Below are 21,549 nucleotides of genomic sequence, written 5' to 3' on the forward strand. Positions count from 1 at the left end.
ATAAGTTCCTGTTTATCCATTTATAACTTTCCCCTCAAAGTTCTAGTTCAAGGCCATTTTTTTTTTTAACATGAGTTTGAGTTTACTCAAAATACTGTAGAGTCTGAGAACTAATCAGCCCACACGGACTTTTTAAATACAGTTTCCTAAGTAGTCTTTAATCTTCTACAAACCAATTCATTCTGCATATAGTTTACAAGTAAATCAATTTAAAATGCTGTTTTCATCATCTCTCCTTTGCACAAGGACCTGATGATTCCCCTCTTCTAATGGGACTGCATTCAAACTCTTTTTTATATCTGAAGGCTCCCATTCTGCCCTTCTTATCTCATGTTCTTAGTCCTTAACTCCCCGAAGTGTACCTTCCACTTTTGTCAGGCAGATCTTTCTACCTCCTCTTCATAACATGCTGTTCTTACTTTTATCTCTTATAAATGCTCTGTCCCCAAAATTGAACTTCCAAGTTGAACGTCTTCACCTAACTTTTTATTTATACTAAGGTCAAGCTCAAGTTCCATGACTCTGGAAGCTGCCCCTTTGGCCTGCACTGACCCATCTCTTCTTGCTTGAATTCAGACAGCCACGAATGCTTGCTTCAAATGTAGTTTGTAGTTTCAAATGAATGTAGTTTCAAAACTGTGTTGGGTCACTATCATGGAGGTAGAGGTGTGGGAGTGGTCATTGTTTCATGCAATGCCAACCACAGAAAAGAAAAATAACTATTACTTGAACATTTTAAAAATTCAGATAAACTTGAATTCCTTCCAAGTCAACCTTAAAAACTCACCATCAGTCAATTAAACAAAAAAATTAGAACACTGACTTCTTCCCCACTGCAAAATAGGCCCCTCTTCCACAAAACACAACACATGGCTAATACAATGAGACTACTGTGAGTGACTGCTCCCTCAAGATGAGGCACAGAATGAGACACATTCAAGAAGGGATATGAGATTGCAAGGAAATAAAGGGTGTTTATATAGAAACAAACCTGGATCCACTCAAATTTATTTCTTTAAAGTCATTTTTAAACTTTGGTATTTTCACTATTTTTCCAAAAAATCACTTGCTACTCATACCTCACAAATAGTGGTTTTGCATCCCAACACTAAGGCTGACTTTAAAGACAACCAATCAGCTACTGCATATCCATTATTACATTAATGACTAAAGTTTTATCAAAATAATCATATTTGTACTTACTTGAAAGATACCTTTACTTTGGGTTTAAAATAGGGTGCATTCTGGTCTGCCAAAAAGACGATTACATCATTTCCTAAAGAAAACAAATATATGATATTAGAAAAATGTTTGTTGATAAGATATCTAATCAGTGGTTACAAGAAGGTTTCTGGGCACTGTTCTCAACAAGAAAACTTTTATTCTACTCCAGTTTATCTGCCCTCTCAAGCATAGTCCCACTAGTCCAATGGAGATGCCTAACATTATATCACAAGTTCAATGTTCAAAGTAGCAGAGAAATAGAAAGGATGAAAATGGGAAAAAGCAGCTGATCAAGAGAAACTGAAGCCAGTGGATTCTGCAAGGAGTCAGATTGGTTGACTTAAAAGAACCATATAAAGAAGATGCCTTATAACTATACTACATGTCCAGACTTGTCTTCCCCGAATCTAGCAATGCTGTCCCTTGTAAGGCTGTTTGGTTCATTACACAGATGCATTACACCAAGGATGCAGGGACACCCATTGTAGATATCTGACAAAGACATAATTAAGCATGTGAGCAGAAAATGCTGAATCCTCCAAGACCCTCCTCCTATGGGGCCATCCTCCAGAGGCTGACACATTCTTGGAGCTCAATTAGCACTCATTGAGACAGACTTTTGGAATTGTTTAATCAAACACAGGCCATCGTTAAAGTCAAGGCTACTCTCTGTATCCAGTTTGGACACAGCAGCAACAGGTTTGGCAGTACACTGCAAAATGAGGAGTCAAAAAGATTGGGAAAATATTCAGGGTCTGTAAGAGGCTCCTGCATCCCGGCAAGGGCTCCAAGAAGTCTGGTTCAGGATCCTGTCAGGCAAGCTCTGAGCAGCTCTTCCTTCCTTCCTTCACAGCATTGATCGTTAAGCAGCACCTGCTTCTGTAGGTACTCAAGAACGCTAAGACCCCCTAATGCCCACTGTCAGCATCAAGATTTACAAAAAAGTTAGTTTAACGATTGTCAAAGCAAAGAATTTCCAAGAACAAGTTAGCAAAGAAAGTAGACATTTGGAACACTAAGGTGAGGACCAAGATGAGGAAGGAGTACACGAAAGAACAGGCAGCTCAAGAGAGAAATTTCTGTAGTTTGAGACTGCTTTCCCAAGGAGGCATTAGGTTTATCAGTGGTCCCTGAAAAATGCTTGTGTGAGCTGTTTAGTGTTTAGGCCCTTGGAAGGGTACATTCGCTTCATAGAAAGCTGTGGCCTTGACAAAGAGAGGGGTGGGCGAATTAGGTAGGTGGGGAGGCAAGAAGAAGCCCCCTATGAGAAGAGATTGTCAAGTTGCACCTCTCCATGTTCATCAACGGGGAAGGAAGACTGAAGCAAAATAGAAAGGAATGAGTGGGCCTTGGGAGCGAACGTTGAGGCAAGCTACAAAGATTCCTAGGAATCAGGAAGCACTTTGGAAGACAGGTGATTCCATGGGGAGGAGGGGGTAAGGTGACTGGGTGAAGGCCGCAGACTTCTTAGGAACAAAACTGAGGTGCCGTCAGGGCTTTTGAGGGTAGGTCAAACTGTAGGGTAGCTGGGTCAGAACCTGGGGTTGGAAAGGGTGGTGCAAAAGGACAAGCTGTTAAGAATGCTAAAGGGAAGGCCACAGGGCTGGGAGAGAAGGACCAGGAAATGCAGAAGGACCGGCCATTCGGCAATGGGTTTGGGGAACACCGGGAGAGGCACACGGACAGCGAACAGAGGGAGGGCCCGGCAAGCACTGACTTTCCCGCAGCACGAAGAGATCCGTCTGCTTGTCGGAGTTGAGGTCCCCGAAAGCCGCAAGGGTGCCCCAGGCCTCGGCCCCAAAGAGCTCGGCCGTGACGTTGTGCAGCGCCCGCGCTGGGACCGGCCCGACTCCCAGTAGTGCAAGCCCTGCGAGGAGCGGCGAGAAGAGGGCCCAGGAGCTCGGCAGCCGGCCCGCCGCCGCCATGGCAGCCCCTCAGCCCCCGCCCGCCGGCCCAACGCCGCGCTTGACGACAGCCGCAAAGCACCGCGTTACCGGCCGAGAGAGTGGCGCGCAGCCCCGGGACGCGTAAGAGCCGCTGCCGGCTCCTTTTTCTCTCTCCCACTAGGGCTGCCCTTCCGACGCTAAAAAAGCAGTGGAGCTAGGGTGAAAGCCGCCCTCACGCTCACTTCCGGCAGGCGCGCCTCCCGACAGTGTCGTGCGGGGGGGCGTGGCCCGGCATTGCTGACAGGCGGCCCCGTGGGCGGTGGCCAAGGCGGCGGCCGGAGCGCGATGGCGGGGGCGGCGGGACTCACGGCAGAAGTGAGCTGGAAGGTCTTGGAGCGAAGAGCTCGGACCAAGCGCTCAGGTTTGGCTGGCTGGGGCGCCGCCCCCCACCCGAGTACCTTGGGTGGGCTTCCCCTCAAGCGCCTTGGCGGGAGGCAGGTGGGGGCCCTGGGAATGAACCTGTGCCCCGAGTTCCTCTTTAGAAAGCAGGTGGCGGCCCTGGCCTTGTTTCTAATATCTTCCTCCACCTCTAAAAATTAGGTGGCAGAGCCAGCTCCACTCTGTGTGTGCCCCCAACTGTATTCCGCTTGTGAGCCCCACTCGGAAAGTAGGCAGCGGTCCGGACTTCCCTTAGAGTCTTCTAACTTAAAAATCGGGCGGCGGCACATTCCTGGGAAAGGGAATGTGTCCTCCCTGTGAATGTTCTCTGCGAAAGTCAGATAGCTTAATCAGACCAAGTCAGATGTAACTACGATCTGGCTGCAGAAAGCCGGCGTCTGGGCTCCTTGCCTTACGTCTTATATCCCTTTTACATTCCCCACAGGTTCTAAGCAGTAGACCTGTCATCTGTCTAGCAGAAACTGAAGGAGACTAGGCCTCAGATCTTGAAGAGTATAGTTAGGGCTCAGAAAGAAAAGGGCTCCTTAAGTGGCCCCAGGTTGTGTGGTTTCCAAACCCGAAAGCATAGAGGTCAGAAGGTGCCTTGCAGGCAGTTTTAACAGTTCCAAGTGTCCCGAACTGACTTGTTCAAATTGCAACGTCATGACTTGTGGCGTTATTAAAACTTACCGTATTCCTGGTTGGCTGGATATAATCTTGAACAAAAGGCATGCACTTAAACAGGAAAGGCGAAAGGCGGAATGCAGGTTTTCAGCTAAGGAGCTTCCCTTTTAAAGAATTGACGAACTATGTCATTATTGGGGGGCGGGTGTGAAAGGTGTTAGCTAGGAAAATTAACTTTGCACTTGCATTGATATTAAGAAATTATTTTCGGACGGGCGCGGTGGCTCACGCCTGTAATCCCAGCACTTTGGGAGGCCGAGGCGGGCGGATCACCTGAGGTCAGGAGTTCGAGACCAGCCTGGCCAACCTGGTAAAACCTCATCTCTACTAAAAATACAAAAATTACCTGGGCGTGGTGGCGGGCGCCTGTAACCCCAGCTACTCGGGAGTCTGAGGCAGGAGAATTGCTTGAACCTGGGAGGCGGAGGCTGCAGTGAGTGGAGGTCGCACCACTGCAATCCAGCGTGGGCGACAGAGTGAGACTCCGTCTCAAAAAAAAAAAAAAAAAGAAATTATTTTCTCACCTAATATGTTCTCCTTACGTTTTGGGCTTTTCCTATTTATGAAGTTCTTAGTTGTCTGTTGTGCACACTGACTTCTTTTTTTTTTTGGAGAAAGTAAATCTAATTTCTGAAAATCTAATTTCAGAAATCATACACCCAACACTCTGTTTTTTTATACCTTACAAAAAGTTCAGCTTTATATACTTAGGGTTATAGTAAAATTACCATCTATGAAGTATGAGATAATTTTTTCAAAAAGTAGTCCTTAGTACTACTAAGAATCAATAAAGTGACTTGGAATAGTCACGTATTTGTTTCACACTTTTTCTTAAATTGTTTTTGTGTGATATAGAAATACTGAGTTGGCTACTAATGATGTGGCTATCTGGATATAAAAAGTGTTATTGGATTGGTTATGTCTGAACAAAGAGAGTAACTGGAGTTTTCTTACAGGGACCTGAGTACTGCCCCCAACATATATTTTTGCAACATTTCTCTTTAACTTTCATAAGCTCATAGAGTTGATTTTCTTCGTCAGTCTTTGTTTCCTCTGAAATGCATGTCATAACAGTAAGCTTTGAAAACCTTACTTCTCTTTTCTTAGCTGAGAAAAAAAATTCTAGTGTTAACTGTTGTTGAGTGCAGTTATTTAAATCCACTTTTATGTGCAAAGTGCATAGTATCAATGTTGAGTGTTCCTGTATGTTTACATCATAGTAGTAAAGAGATACCACTTGAAGTTATTCCTCCAAATTAATAGTTAAATTTGAGGTTTCAGATTCTTATAAGTATATGAAGTACAGAGGATAAAGTTAATAACTCGAGTTAATAACTTCCTGTATCATTAAAAGCAATCAACTTGATTCTGTTTGTTACTTTTAGAAGAATATATAAATGGAGCTTTGTTAGACACTTGACTAACCTGACTCTAGTATAGAGTCCTCCCCACAGAGTTCTGAGCATTGTTACATAGTAGCATAATTACTTCACTGCACAACAGAGGATACTACTTTTATGTAATGTTTAATAAGTGGATATTATATAGTTTCTGCCTCATCCATATGAGCAAGTGTAATTTATCAAAGCAAAGAAAATCACATTTTCAAGTCATAAAAGAGAAAATAAAATTATAATGATCCTCAGTTACTGCCTTTGTTGCATACTGCATCATGTTAATAACTGCTCACGCTGCTTTCAATTAATTTAACACTGATTGCTTCTAACCTTTACTAAACAGTTTTAAAATTGCTATAGCTTAGCCTGCGACGCTTATGATTAGAGCCAACAATTTGAAATGGCCTGCTCACCTGATGCAGTCGTCTCTCCGTCTTCCGCTTTCTTAAGGTCTGGTAAGTGTTGTAGACCCCAAAAGGGTCACTTGGTAATTTTAAATACCTTTGTTTCTGAAGGTTGATTTCACTATAAGATATCATTATGTCTTTATTTCTTCTTTGGTGGGCCCAGGCCTGAGTACCCGGCTGGTGTTTTGTTTAACTTTGCATTGTGTTTTGAATGTGGCCTATTGTGTTCTTCTCATGTGGGATGTGAAAAGGAAAGAGAGTGGAGTGCCTGCCCCGATATTTGCAAGCAGAGGCAGTTCCTTAGTGTCTGGGAGCTCCCATTGTCAAATGTGCACATAGCATATTTCTTAAATGATTTTTTTCTTCTTGCCACAATGGAAGTAACTTCTACAAATTAGGAAATTTTGGTCAACATCCCACTTATCTGTTCTTCATCAGCTTACTGTGAAGCAGGTTATTAATATACACGTTTTCACAGACAGGAAGCGACTTGGCCCAGGGAATATTTTGAGGCCATGTGCTTTGGCCTTTATCCTGTGGCATCCTGGTGTAAGGGCTGGAACAGATGTTGGCACAATGGCTCTTTGACCGTTGTGTTGATGCACCCCTTAGAGAGCTGGATGAAAGCTATGGAATTGCTCTTCAGACGTGTGCACAGGATTTTGAAAACAATTTCTGGGTGATTCATGGACCCAGACATGATTACCTATGCATTCCCATTAGCAACCAGGCCTTTGGATGTATTCAGTGTCACTTTACAGAACAAGACACACATTTAGTTAGGTGGCCACATACCTGAAATGAAAACTGAATCATTTACAGCCCTTTTCTGTAGTTGTGGCCTAACTTGGGCCATTTAAAACCTATTATGTACTAGAAAACTCGGAGAAGCCTGCTGGTAAGAGATTACCTTTTCTATAATGCCTCTTAAGCAGAATATTTCAAGCCTCAGGACTCATGAACAGGCAAATGTGAGATGAGCACCCCCAAACACAGTGAAAACTCCTTGGCTTCACCATAGCCTTTCAGAAGTGTTTCTCCCTCTTCATTCATTTTCATTTATATTTCAAGTCCTGTTCTGGCAAGATAGAGGAGGAAAATCTTAAAGAAAATAAATAAGAAATAGCTTAAGGAAGAATCAAACAGGAGAAAACAAAAACTCTTTAAGGAACTAAAATGATTTCTATTTCTAGGTGTCATCTGCTAAATGACAAAATATTACATGTAACAATGCCAGTTGGTTTCTGATTTTATCTTTGAACTGAAAGAACAGGAGGACATATATCTCTAGACTCTGTTTTCTTTCCTTATAAGCACCAAGCTCTGTTTTGCATCTTGGCTTTTCTACTAAGAAGAAAGTGGTTTTAAGCACTAGCACAGTCATTCAGTAGTAATGGGGAAATAGAATGTTTAAAGATAGCTTTTATGCATCAACAGTCCTGAAAATTTCTAAACCCAAGAACTGTGCTTTAACATTACATAGAGTGTTTGAAGGCATATACAAGACGCTTTTCCTGTACTGTATCATCAAATTGAAATAGAATGCACCAAGAAACAGACTAGAAAAATATCAAACTTTAGTGTTATAATCCGTTTTGAAGAATGATTCTTTATACATTACTTTCAATATTGACACTTTTTTGGGAGTTCATCTAACCAAAACTTAGTAAAACTATAAAGACACACTTAAAATTTGTATCTGTTAAAATAATAAGTACCATACCTGCTGATGTTAGGCTTAACTTTGCATTGTGTTTTGAATGTGGCCTGTCGTGTTTGCATTTAAGTACTCTGAGTGGTTTGCATTTATAATTTCTTACTTATTTAGAAATACTCCATTTATATTGGAAATGATTTGCTTTCCCCTATTGTAGTTCTTTGGACATTATCTTTATAGGCATATGTTTTATTGTGCGATTTCATTTGACAATTATTTTAAAGCACATCCTTGCTTCACAGCTGAGCTTTTCATTGGTACTTTGGCCAGAAACTATCCAGTATTGCCAAAAGTGAAAGCCAGTAGTATCTTGATTTTGAAAAATTTATTTTCAATGTACCTGCATTGTTTTATGTATTTTAACCCTTCATATTCCTTCTGGATATGTTTCTGCTTTTTGTTTTTTCTTTGTTTCTCCTCTTTATGGAATTTAGTGTGAATCCTATATTTCTGTGTGTGCATACTTGAGTTGTGCTGTTACTACTAATGTACTAGTATTTGCTGTGGTTGAAAGAAATTTGTTTTGACTGCTTAAACTGAAAGAGGGATCTAGATATTCAGGTTTTTCTTTAAAGACCCTTGGAGTCAAATGTACAAAACCAAGAATTTATAAAGAAATTCAACAGCCAAAATAAATTAAATAATTATTAGAGAAGGAATGTAGCATTCAATACCTTAGATTGCTTCCGTTTCTCATGTGGCCACTACAGTTATATTAAGTTAGCATAGTTGGTCAGCTGTAGCAATCACCTTGGCAATACAGTTCAATTACTTGGAATAATGGTTATAGCATATTGTGATGAGGTAGGAAACGGCTTGGCATTTTTGCTTTTATTCTTAAATGACAAAGATAATTTAAGAGGTTATTCCTTTTTATAATGGCTCATGAGCTTATCTACCTTGGCTCCCTAAGTTTATCAGCCAGCTGGTAAGTGAGCTTCAACATAGGACTTGAGTCTTTTCATTTACTTGTTTCTCTTTATGTTCTTTGATTAACTTTCTTTTGTTAATTTAATTTGATGGGCAAATCAATACCTGTTAAAATTTTATTGTATATTCTGGGCAAAACAAAACTTTCAATTGTATATGCCTGATATTGTTTTTTTAAGGAATTTATATAGCAGTCTTGTTTTCAGTTAACTAATCTAACCATCAACTAATCAAAAAGATTCTTGTGATTGGAAGAGAACATAGGCCCGAGTCTCCTGAACTCTTGTGGGTTGTGGCCTCCTTTAAGAGCCTAATGAAAGGGTGTACATTTGGTGTTCACCTACACCTGGGTCTGATTCAGGCTCTGTTGTTTACTACCTATTTGATCCTGAGGAAGCTATATCTTTTTGAGATTCAGCTTCTTGCTTTGTAAAAATGATGTTAATAAAACCTACCAGGAGAGATTATTGTGAAAATCAAACAAGATGTTATATGCAAAACACCTGATATTTAGTAACTGCACAATAAATTTTAGTTATCTTTCCTAAAAATATGTGTCTTTTACAATATTGCTGATGTGTATTAAAGACTAATGACTTATATACAACAAATATGGTTTCTTATCTCTCTCATTTTGGTATCTACCCTCAAAATAGCCATTTTAAGAAAATCTGACATGCTTAAATACAACTAGCTTGAATCAGATTACTCAGAATTTAATATTAATAGAGCTGTGCTATTTAATATGGTCCATTCCATTTTGTAAGTTGAGCTTTTATTTTACTCTACGTCCATCTTATTTTTGTCAGTAATCACTGTAACTCTAAAGAAATTGTTTCTGATAGTTTCCATGGAAACTCCTATTAGATTGCAGGTAGAGCAGTTGTTATTTTACGTATACTTAAAAGATATTTTTGTCTCAGATATGCACTGGGCTCGCTTCATGTAGCATGGAATTCTCAGAAGCACTCCTTAATTGTATCCTATTTGGACCTCTGACCTCTTACTAGGACCTGCCCTGTAATCTTATAAGATTTAGGAAATAGAGGCCATATCATATGACTTAACCCCCTTGGCGTGAATCTCATTGACCCTCAGGCTGTGTCATTATGCTCAGCAAAAATGATGCTTCACATTTCATAAGTGAAGTGGTTTCATGAAGAGCACAACAGCTTGTCTCACTGCTTTAGATTATCACCAGTACTCACATTGTGCATTCTAAAAGCGATTTTCCTTGTGCTGTTTTATCTTCAGTCTTTTGTGAAATGAGAGAGTAAGAGGAACTCCCTAGAATTCCTGATTCTGATCCAGGTATCTATGCACATTTCCAAATGGGTATATGATGGGCATTTCAAATGTAACTGGAACAAAACAGAACTCTTATTTACTCTTATTCTTATCCCAATCATGTTTTTCCTTAAATATACTTCATTTCATTAAACTAAACCATTATTCTTCCAGCTACTCAAGCTAAAAAGGTTATTCCTCTCTTTCCTTCAACCTTTTTATTCAGTTAATCTGTAAAATCTTTCTACTCCACCTCTAAAACACATACCAAATCTGTTTTTCTCCAGCTGTACTCTACCTCCCTAGTCCAAGCCACTTTTATCTCTGGTCCACACTACAGAAATAGCCTGAATTCCTGTTTCCTCATTCTTATCTCACTACAGTCTGTTCTCTGCCAAGCAGTGAGATGGGTCTTTAAGAAATACAAGTCAGCTCATGTCACTTTCCTGCTTAAAGCCCTCCTATTGTATCTGTCATTACTTAGCATAAAATCTACATTCCCAGGCTCACGCCTATAATCCCAGCACTGTGGGAGGCAAGGTGGGTGGGTTACCTGAGGTCAGAAGTTCGAGATCAGCCTGGCCAACATGGTGAAACCCTGTCTCTACTAATAATACAAAAAATTAGCCAGGTATGGTGGCATGCGCCTGTAATCTCAGCTACTCGGGAAGCTGAGGCAGAAGAATCGCTTGAACCCAGGAGGTGGAGGTTGCAGTGAGCTGAGATCGTGCCATTGCACTCCAGCCTGGGCAACAAGATCGAAACTGTGTCTCACAAAATAAAATAAATAAATAAATAAAAATAAATTCTACATTCCCCTCCTTTGAATGACAAAGTCCCAGGTGACATGGCTTTTGCCTGCCCCTCTGACCTCCTCACAGAATTCTCCTCTTCTTCTCCACTGCTATCTTTGGGTCCATAAGATGCAATCTAATTTGCACTTTAGGCTCTGTAGTATAGCTTTTTAGGCTCTCTCTAATAGCTATTTTATCTGCCTGGAAAGCTCTCTATACTGCTGTTTGGGTAGCTTGTTCCTTCTGGTTGAGTTTTAGGTTCTCATCTTAAATGTAGCCTCTTTAGAAAGGCTTTTTCTGCCCACCCAATCTAAGTAGCCCCCAGACACATCACTCTTAATTTTAATTCTCTGTAGTGTCCTTATTATTAGGTAATTTTTTCCCCCTTCTTAGTTTTCCTGTTCATCTTCATCCACTAGAATATAAGCTATATAAAAGCAGAGACTTACTTGTTTTGTGCATAGCCGTATCCCTAGAGTCCAGAAGAGTGCCTGGAACATAAAAAATGTTCAGTAAATCATATAATATCTATCACACTGGAGACTGTCCTGCTTCTTTTGAGAGAGACTGTCATAATGTGGTTATTATATAAATGTTAGACTCATACAACTAGGTTCAAATACTAGTATTGATACTTACAAACTATGTGAACTCAATAGCAAAGACATGGAATCAACCTAGGTGCCCAATAACAGTGGGTTGGATAAAGAAAATGTGGTACATATACACCAGGGAATAATTCACAGCTGTGGAAAGAATGAAATCATGTCCTTTGCAGCAACATGAATACAGCTGGAGGCCATTATCCTAAGTGAATTAACACAAGAACAGAAAACCAAATACTACTGCATGTTCTAAGTGGGAGCTAAACATTGGGTACTCATGGACATAAACATGGCAACAGTAGAAACTGGGGACTGCTAGAGGGGAGAGTGAGGGAGAGGGGCAGGGCAGGGGTTGAAAAACTAACTGTTGGGTTCTTTATTCACTGCCTGAATGATGGGATCATTCACACCCCAAACCTCAGCATCACGTAATATACCCAGGTAACAAACTTGCACATGTACCCCTAAATCTAAAACAAAATTTGAAATTATTAGAAATAAATAAACAAAATGTTTTTCCCCCTAAAACCAAACAAATTGTGTCTAATGTTTTGCACTTAATTTTCCATACTATGGAATGGAGATAATAGTATATCCCTCATAAGTTCTTTTGTGAAGATGAAGTAATGTCTGGAAGTACCTAGTGGTGGTAGTAGTAGTACTAATGATAATAATGATTTTTCATGCTATGATGACAGCAGTGACAACTTTTTAAGCAGCTAATCTTTATTGAGTACTTAATGTGTTACAAGTAGTGCTTTACATTTAAATCTCACAGAAATCCTCTTGCCTAGACCAGTTTGGTTGGGGAGACCCTAACCCAGCGGCGCTAGAGGAATTAAAGACACACACACAGAAATACAGAGGTGTGAAGTGGGAAATCAGGGGTCTCACAGCCTTCAGAGCTGAGAGCCTCTAACAGAGATTTACCCACGTATTTATTCACAGCAAGCCAGTCTTTAGCATTGTTTCTGTAGATATTAAATTAACTAAAAGTATCCCTTATGGGAAATAAGGGATGGGCCGAATTAAAGGAATGGGTTGGGCAAGTTAACTGCAGCAGGAGCATGTCCTTAAGGCACAGATCCCTCATGCTATTGTTGTATGGCTTAAGAATGCCTTTAAGTGGTTTTCCACCCTGGGCGGGCCAGGTGTTCCTTGCTCTCATTCCTTAAACCCACAACTTTCCAGAGTGGGTGTTATGGCCATCATGAACATATCACAGTGCTGCAGAGATTTTGTTTATGGCCAGTTTTGGGGCTGGTTTATGGCCAGATTTTGGGGGCCTGTTCCCAACATCCTCTTTTGTAGGTGTTATTACTATTCCCTTTTGAAAAACTCAAAGCACAGGGAAGTAAAGTAACTTACTTGAAGTCACCCAAACTCTGGCAGACCCTATTCTCCTAGCCACTGCTGCCTTCCTTCTCTTCATCTATAGTGCCTAGTACTCCATAAATAAACAACAGTGGTTACTACTGATGTCTTCTTGATGTTTATTGTTCTTCTTTCATTCATTTCTAATTAACTGATGTTTATTGGACCTCTCCGATGTAGGAAGTTTGTAATAAATAATAGTGGTTGAGAGAGCTAATAGCCTGATGGAATTTATGCAGAACTCAAGGCCACCAGTGCTTTTGTATACATTCACTCTGTCTCCTGGACTCCTCCAGTTGTTTCCTACTGAACTTTGCTACTAGAGCCATAACCTCTCCTTGTACTATCACCCTAGTCAATGCACACTATTGTTGCCTGGGTGATTTTTCTAAAATGAACTAAACCTTAAGTGGTTGCTTAACACCACTCATCAGCTCTCTATCTCCTGCAGGGTTGAAGTAGGGACTTCAAGGAAAGCCTCTCTGGAAGTGATATTTAACTCCTAGAAATAGGAGTCAGTGGAGAAGTTGGGGTAAGGAGGACTCTGGGCTGAGGATCCTGGGGCTAGATAGAGCTGGGTATTTAAAGCGTACTGAAAAGGCCATTATGGGTAAAGCATTGTGAATGACAGGAATGGGTGAGAGGAAGGCCTGAGGTGGACAGGGTCTTGGGAGCCTTGAAGATGTTTGAATTTTATTATAAATGGAAGGGAATGTGAAAATTTGAAGCAGTGGAGTTGTAAGGCTGGATTAGTATTTTATGATGATTCTCTGTCTGTTATGTAAAAATAGACTGGAAGGTGACAAAAAGGCGGGGAGCAACCTCATGGCAGAAGCTGTGTGTCATATAGCTCTATGTTTAACACCTGGCACCATGCTGGGTGCATAGAGCCACTCAATCTATGTTTGATAGTGAATGGCTGTGAAGGCACAGATATTGAGTATATCATCATTCTGGATTCAGAAGATGTGGCCACCTTGATTATGCATTAGAATCTACATATCTCTGACTCAGTAAACTCACTTTTGGAAGAATATTCCTGTGGCCCATTTCCTGTTAAACGGAGAATAAACTAACTTTAGAAAGTGAGTTTATTGAATCAGAGGTATAAATGGTAGGTAGGTTCTAATGCATAATTAATTAAGGTGCATATATACAAATATAAAATGAATATGTGTCACGAGGTCAGGAGATCGAGACCACCCTGGCTAACACGGTGAAACCCCCTCTCTACTAAAAATACAAAAAATTAGCCGGGTGTGGTGGCGGGCGCCTGTAGTCCCAGCTACTCGCGAGGCTGAGGCAGGAGAATGGCGTGAACCCGGGAGGCGGAGGTTGCACTGAGCTGAGATTGCACCACTGCACTCCAGCCTGGGTGACAGAGAGAGACTCCGTCTCAAAAAATAAAAAGTATATGTGCGAAATACATGTGTGTGTATATATAGTAAAATCTTAGATACAGTTAGTTTTATATCATTATGCTATTCTGTTTTCACATTTTAAAATGGCATATTGACCCTTCTATTCTGAGGAATAGTCTGCAAAGCTACACAAGGTCCTTGATTCTTTGCTTGATTCAGGCAGAAGGATGCATTTAGACATTTAATTTACCTCTGAAAAGATAATGGACTTTTAGAAAATATATGCAATTAAGACATATCTTTTATGGTTTCGGGACACATCTATTTTCAAATCCCTGATTAGAAAACAACTGCCCATTGTGGTGGCTCATGCCTGTAATCCTAGCGCTTCAAAAGGCCAAGGCAGGCGGACTGCTTGAGCCCAATTTGAGACTAGCCTGTGCAACATGACGAAACCATCTCTACAAAAAATACAAAAATTAGGCTGGGTGCAGTGGCTCACGCCTGTAATCGCAGCACTTTGGGAGGCCGAGACGGGCAGATCACGAGATCAGGAGATCGAGACCATTCTGGCTAACACAGTGAAACCTCGTCTCTACTAAAAATACAAAAAAGTTAGCGAGGCGTGGTGGTGGGCGCCTGTAATCCCAACTACTCCGGAGGCCGGGCAGGAGAATGGCGTGAACCCAGGAGGCGGAGCTTGCAGTGAGCGGAGATCGTGCCACTGCACTCCAGCCTGGGCGACAGGGCGAGACTCCATCTCAAAAAAAAAAAAAACAAAAATTAGCCAGGTGTTGTGGTGCCTGGGATGGCTGGTTGGAGGTTGTGGCAGGAGGGACAGCTTGAGCCCGAAAGGTTGAGGCTGCAATGAGGTCGCACCACTGCACTCCAGCCTGGGTGACAGAGTGAGACCCTGTCTCAAAAATAAATAAAAAGAAAACAAGTAATAGAAAATTGTAACTGCATATATTACATATTTAGTCTTGAAGATGCTTTCTGATGGTTCATTGTAGTTTCTAGGATCTGTGTTTTTTTGTTTGTTTGTTTGTTTGTTTTTGTTTTTGTTTTTGAGACAGGGTCTTGCTCTCTCACCCAGGTTGGAGTGGAGTACAGTGGCACTGTCACAGTTCACTGCAGCCTCGGTCTCCTGTGCTCAAGCATTCCCTTCTGCTGGGCCTATAGGTGTGCACTACCATGCCTGGCTAATTTTTTTTTTTTTTTTATTGTAGAGACAAGTCCTCACTATTTTGCCCAGGCTGGTCTGGAACTCCCAGGCTCAAGCACTCCTCCCAACTCTGCCTCCCAAAGTGCTGGGATTATAGGCGTGAGCCACTGCACCTGGCCTCTATGATGTATTTTGAATACATTCATACTTATTCTCATTTTCTTTTTCACATTAGGCCTTGGTTGCCTTGATTAGAAATGGTTTTTAAAAGATGAAACAATTGTTGCTGTTTTTTATTTTATTATTTGTTACCTTTTTCTTATAGACTTTATTAGTTTATTTTACCAACAATCACATGATTATTAGTCCATTAAAAAAGAATTATTCTTTATATTTAACTTACTGGTTTTATAGCGTTCTTCTCTTTCAGTTCATATTTCACAAATTTTCTTGAGGATGTTGGTTTGTGTAGATGAACAGTTGTGGTACCTAAACATTAAGTGATTTCCAACAGCCTTAATGAGAATTTTTTTAAAGTTATTTTTAATTGACAAATAGTAATTGTATATATTTACAGGGTACAATATAATGTTTTGGTATATGCTTACAGTGTTGGGTAATTAAATCAGGCTAATTAACAAATCTGGCCCCTCACATACTTACTATTTTTTTGTAATGAAAACATTTAAAGTCTACTCTTCTAGCAATTTTGAAATATATAACGTTTTATGATTATAGCCACCATTCTGTGCAGTAGGTCACTGAAGCTTTTGCCTCCTATCTAACTGAAACTTTGTACCCTTTGGTCAACATTTGAGAATCTTGTGTAATAATTGAAATTTGTCATTTTTATAGGTTCTGATATATGTCATATATGCTCTTTTTTCAAAATATATATCATTGATTTTTCAGTTGTCATATAAAATCTTTTAAAGTTTATTGTTTTACTCCCTTTGTTATCAATAGCCTCACAGTGTTTACATGGCCCTCCTTTTTGGCAATTTAAGATTCAAGTCTTGTAGCTCAGGACTGAAATAGGCACCAGCCATAGAGATGAACACTTACGCTGTTATTTGGATTATAGATCAAGTCTTATTGCTAAAGCTGTGGATGGAGACTAGGAAGGACAGACACAGAGTCTGGGATTGGGCTACTGAGCTGTGGATAGTTCCTCTTCATACATATTTTAGCTACCTGGTATGTTTTGAAAATATACTCATCAGGTGCTTAACTTGTATTCTTTATTATATTTCTGTCTTCCTCCAATAGTTGAACCAGTAAATAATTTTCTATATACTAAAAAAAAATGTGGTACATTTACTTCGTATATTAACTTTGGTTGCATTAACTTTGTCGGCTCACTTGTAAATATCTGATGATTGATTAGTTATAAATCAACAATATGTCAAAAAGAATTAGCTTGTTGTGACTTCAGTCAGTGGACTATTTTCTTGTTTGTTTTTTTTTTTTTTTTTGAGATGGAGTTTTACTCTTGTTGCTCAGGCTAGAGTGCAATGACGCAATCTCAGCTCACTGCAACCTCCATCTCCCAGTTTCAAGCGATTCTCCTGCCTCAGCCTCCCAAGTAGCTGGGATTACAGGCATGCGCCACCATGCCCAGCCAATTTTGTATTTTTAATACAGGCAGGGTTTCACCATTTTGGCCAGGCTGGTCTCGAACTCCTGATTTCAGGTGGTCCTCCCGCCTCAGCCTCCCAGAGTGCTGGGATTACAGGTGTGAGCCACTGTGCCTGGACTATTTCTTTCATGGGGTTTTCTGCTTACAGGACAGCTTATTGTTAACTTTTTATAATTCACATCTAAACTTTTAATGGCTTCTGATTTAGGATGATTTCAGTCTCATCTTTTTTTCACTGCCTGCTAAATAAGTTTTGTCATGAATTTCCATCTTTGTAGCTAAATGGGAGTCATGCAAGTCTAACTCTTCAAAAATTAAGGACAAGAGACTAAACCTTTAAATTTACTGTGATCTTTGATTTTAAATGTTTTGATATAAGTGTTTGCTGATACATTTTGAAGATGGAAGTTGGGACATCTCAAGTTCTAGCATGCTTTTTCTTTCTTTTTCTATCTTGGGAACTTGACCACAGATCTCGATGTCTTAATAGAAGCAGCCTTATTATTTCTTCTGTCCTTAAGCAAAAACAATACATTTAATAAGTTTTGAGTAACGGAACATTCTATGGCTAAATGACTCCAAAGTGGGTATCACTCTTAGGCTTTGGCCAGCTTGATGCTATAGATTTGATTAGGGGACTTCATCTGGAAATTTGTAGTGAGAAACCCAGATGGAACTCTAGAGAAAATACACTGTGCATCATAAGGCTTTGCTAAATGTAGGAAATAGAACCATGCCCCATTTGGTGACATTTCTCGTAGCAAATTCCCATGCTTCCAAATAACATTTAAAAATATGTCGTATTTTTAAAATAATTATTTAAAAAATAATCTTAATTAAGCAGCTTTATTTGGTATTACAGTAAGCATTGATAGAGAGTGTTAATCATTTCTATTGATGTTCTTCCTGCTTTGACAGTTTTCCTGTTCAAATTGAGCCCCTTTTAACTGTGGCTTATATAAACATGTTTATTTTATTTTTAGAGTCAGGATCTTCCTTGATTTCCCAGGCTGGAATGCAGTCGTGCAGTCATAGCTCATTGCAGCCTTGAACTTCTGGGCTCAAGTGATCTTCTTGCCTCAGCCTCATGAGTAACTGGGACTACAGGCATGTGCCACCATGCCCAGCTAATTTTTTTTTTCTTGTTTTAGAGACAGGATCTTGCTATGTTGCCCAAGCTGGTCTCAAGCTCCTGTCCTCAAGCAATCCTTTCTTCTCAGCCTCTCAAAGTGCTGGGATTATATGAGTGAGCCTTGATTTTTAAAGTGTAAGGCCTTAACTTTCATTTGTGTTAAGCAGATTTTATGTAGTCCACTGGTAGTTTTCATGATAAATATCTTTAATATAGAGGTTTTTAAAATAAAAGCGTGTTTTCTTAACTTACGTATTTCTGACAGAAATTATTTTAGTTTTGTGGAATCTTTTTATATAAATTTCTTTGTGTGCCCATTCAGAGATCCTCTTGTTTGGTTATCTTTTTTTCATGGAAATACACAGTAAAGCTCAATTAGTTTGTTATACCCACTTTATCCCAATTCTTAATAGGCTTGTAGCTTTGATAATAATCATTTGCTCAATGACCTCAAGGATAAAAAGATCTATCAGGATATAAGGTTTTAGTTGTTATAATTTGAAGAAATAAACTATTTGAGAGTTAGAATTTATCGGTGCACTCTTTCTTCTGCTGTATCTCATTCTCATTATATTGATACTTATACTTAAGACCTATACCAAATTTAAGTCCTTCTTAGTTTTTTAAATTCTACTATTTAAATATTTCTTGAATATTTCCTCCCTTGTGCATTACTGGTGTCACTGTCTTAATTCAAGGCCCTAGAATGATTGTTTTGACCCAAACTAGACTTTTACGCCTAGGGCTTACTCCCTGTCTAGCAGTCCTTTGCTCTGCCAACAGATATATCTTCTAGAGTTTGGATCATATGATGCCCCAGTGGCTCTTCAGTTTCTAAAGAATAAAATGCAAACCTGGAATCTGCTGTTCAGCATCCTCCCTGTTAGACTTCTAGATACCTATCCAGCCTCCTGTCTTCCTCACATTCTCTGCTGCAATGTTATTAATGTACCTGGCAGTTCCCAGGAGGGTCACTCTCTTTCTGGCTTCTGCACCTTTATCATGAAGTTCCGTCTGTATTAAATAGCCTTTCTCTGTAAGCTTGGTGCACTCCATAATCTTTTATTCTGCTCTAGTGATCTCTTGTTTTTACATATTTTCTGACAACTCCCTTCTCTGCATTTCAGGTTTCAGTTAATTGCTCTACTGGTTCCCATGACATTTTATACAGGCTTCTTTTGGCTCTGATGTCACTGCATTGCTATTAGATAATTATATATCTTTCTTCTTTACTAGGCTATGAAATCCTTCAGGTCACGGACAAGATTTGTTGCAGCTTTGTATAGCCCCTGATACAAGGCTTGGTGCTGGGGACTCAATGTTGAATAAGAATACAAGTTGAATGAATTAATTAATCATGTTAGAAGATTAGTACAATTTTGGTTCAGAATGAACTTTCCAGCACTATGTGTTGTCTAATAATTTAACCTTTTTACTTGGTGAATAAAATTCAGTTTATTTATTTTCCTGCAGGTTTTGAATAAGAACATATTTTCATAGTAAAAAAAAGTCTTCTACTGGTCAAGTCCAAAAGGTTTCAAAATTCAGACTCATAAAATAAATGTAATAAATATAACAAAATACTGACCTAGGTTTATAATAGCTTTATGACATGGTGAGGGCACTTTTGATTTTTCTATTAAACTGTGGACAGCATCTCCAAGGCCAAACTACATGGCTCTGACTGCTTTTACCCCTTGTATACAAACTTTGAGCTATCTCTGTGTACTGATTTTTTCTTTCCCTGAAGAGAAAATGGAAGAAATCACATAGATTATTCATCTACATTGTAATCCAAATGTAAGTCACCAGTAGCATGTTTATTCCTTCATGCATAGGGTGAGTCAGTGCTATTTAATAGGCCTTGTGTGTCATAGTGTAAACTTTACCTAAGATACCGAGGAATTTGAACTTAACTATTTAAATTTCAGGAATATGGTAAAGAAAGAGAAAATTATATACTTTTAAATAAAATAGAGAAAAGCTTACTAAATCTTGCCATCTAGAGTAAGTTTCAGAATAAGAAGTGATATAACATCTATTTCTGGAAAAGTCTTGAACATAGTGCTAAATAATGCACTAGAGAAAAAAATCTATGTTTTTACCTTAGACCTCTTTAAAGCAGAGTCTAGCAATTATCATGTATTTAATTTACAAGATGAGAGTTATTTTTATTCTTGTGAACTGCAGTTGTCTTCAACTAATATAGTATTGAAATGGAAATAGAAAGAAGTGAAATCTAGGTAAAGGACAGATGCGTCAAGTAACATGACAGCTGAAATGGTTCATTTACATGGCTGACAGGGACAGAGTGCAGCGATCAATACCAGAATTGCTTAGAAACCCCTTCATATTTTGGGGAAAATTGTCATTAAAGCAGTATTTCTGATTTAAATGTTACCTTGGAAGCAGGTTATATATTGCTGTGAATTTTTTTTTTTTTTTTTTGCTTTACCTGAAAAAAAGAAACAAAGCATATTTCAGTGTTTAAATCCTAGGTCTTCTACTTGCTACCAGTGTGACCTTGGTTAAGTTACTAAACCCCATTTAAAAAAAAATCTTTGGAATGATAATGATAGTACCATTATTATTAGGAGAGTTATTGTGAGGATTAAATGAAATCATATGTAAATAGCTCTCAACAGTACTTTGCGTGTGATAAATGCTCTGATATTGTTAGTTCTTATTAGGATGCTGATAATCATACTATAATGATATTATTCTTAACCTTTTTGAGCTGTTTGGTTAAAATTAAATTTATGTGTTTGTATTCATTCTGGCATGTTGCATATTGACAGCACCCACTAAGCATGGTGTTCTGGGTACATTGGTGAATTACAGTAGCATAAAGAAATGACCTTGTCCAGAATAAACAGACCAAAATAATGAATGTATTTAAAAAATATCAGATCCCTGAATAGAGTCTGGAGATCTTGTTTTTGGTGTTGGTTTTATGCTTAACAAGCTCTGCATCCTTGAGCAAGTTGTGAATTTCACAAAATAAGGGACTTAGACCAGATACTTGTTAATATTTTTTTCTGCTTCAAAATATTATGGCACTCAATCATTGACTGTCGGGGGAGTTAGGGGAAAGTACTTATACGATTTTAGGGCTGAGGCTGGATGATTTCAAGGTAGATCTTACAACGTGGAGAACTGATTGTGATTGTGAGAGTTGAGCTGATGAGATAATAGCTTTGGATTTGTCAGTACGGTGATGCAAAGATCTTAAAGCAAGCTTTGATGAACAAGATGTTAGTTTTGATATTTAAGCTGTTTTAGTTGGTTCATGATCTTACTTTCTAGGGATTGTAGAGCTAGATTTTCCTAAGACAACAAAGCTGCTGTCTTATTTTGATCTCTGGCATCTTCAACATCTCACACCCTCTCTTCTTCCCTCCCCTCTTCTCTCTCATTTTTTTTTTTTTTTTTTTCCGCAAGATAGTAGTACTATCACTGTAGAGCCTTGGATCTAATTAAATGCAGATCCAGTTCAGCGGGTTTGGGAT

General features: G+C 39.3%; 2 protein-coding genes across 5 annotated transcripts in view; one reads left to right on the forward strand and one right to left on the reverse strand.

Moving 5' to 3' along the window:
- Positions 1-3,309, reverse strand: part of ITFG1 (integrin alpha FG-GAP repeat containing 1) — a 302,379-nt gene extending 299,070 nt beyond the window's left edge. Inside the window, exons 1-2 of the mRNA XM_003819828.5 lie at positions 2,942-3,309; positions 1,204-1,276 (exon numbers count right to left, since the gene is read on the reverse strand). Of these exons, the coding sequence (XP_003819876.3) occupies positions 1,204-1,276; positions 2,942-3,149 (281 nt within the window). The 5' untranslated portion in view covers positions 3,150-3,309. The remainder of the gene's footprint in view (positions 1-1,203; positions 1,277-2,941) is intronic.
- An 85-nt stretch (positions 3,310-3,394) lies between these two features.
- The window catches only part of PHKB (phosphorylase kinase regulatory subunit beta), a 240,443-nt gene continuing 222,288 nt past the window's right edge, over positions 3,395-21,549 (forward strand). Inside the window, exons 1-2 of one of the 4 annotated variants that reach the window (XM_008973202.5) lie at positions 3,395-3,531; positions 5,990-6,084. In XM_008973202.5, the coding sequence (XP_008971450.3) occupies positions 6,030-6,084 (55 nt within the window). In that variant the 5' untranslated portion in view covers positions 3,395-3,531; positions 5,990-6,029. Of the gene's footprint in view, positions 3,532-5,972; positions 6,085-21,549 lie in introns of all 4 variants that reach the window. The other 3 variants (XM_003819794.6, XM_008973201.6, XM_003819795.7) reach the window with 3 other exon arrangements.

This window comes from Pan paniscus, chromosome 18 (genome assembly GCF_029289425.2).
Source record: "Pan paniscus chromosome 18, NHGRI_mPanPan1-v2.0_pri, whole genome shotgun sequence".
NCBI classification, from domain to species: Eukaryota; Metazoa; Chordata; class Mammalia; order Primates; family Hominidae; genus Pan; species Pan paniscus.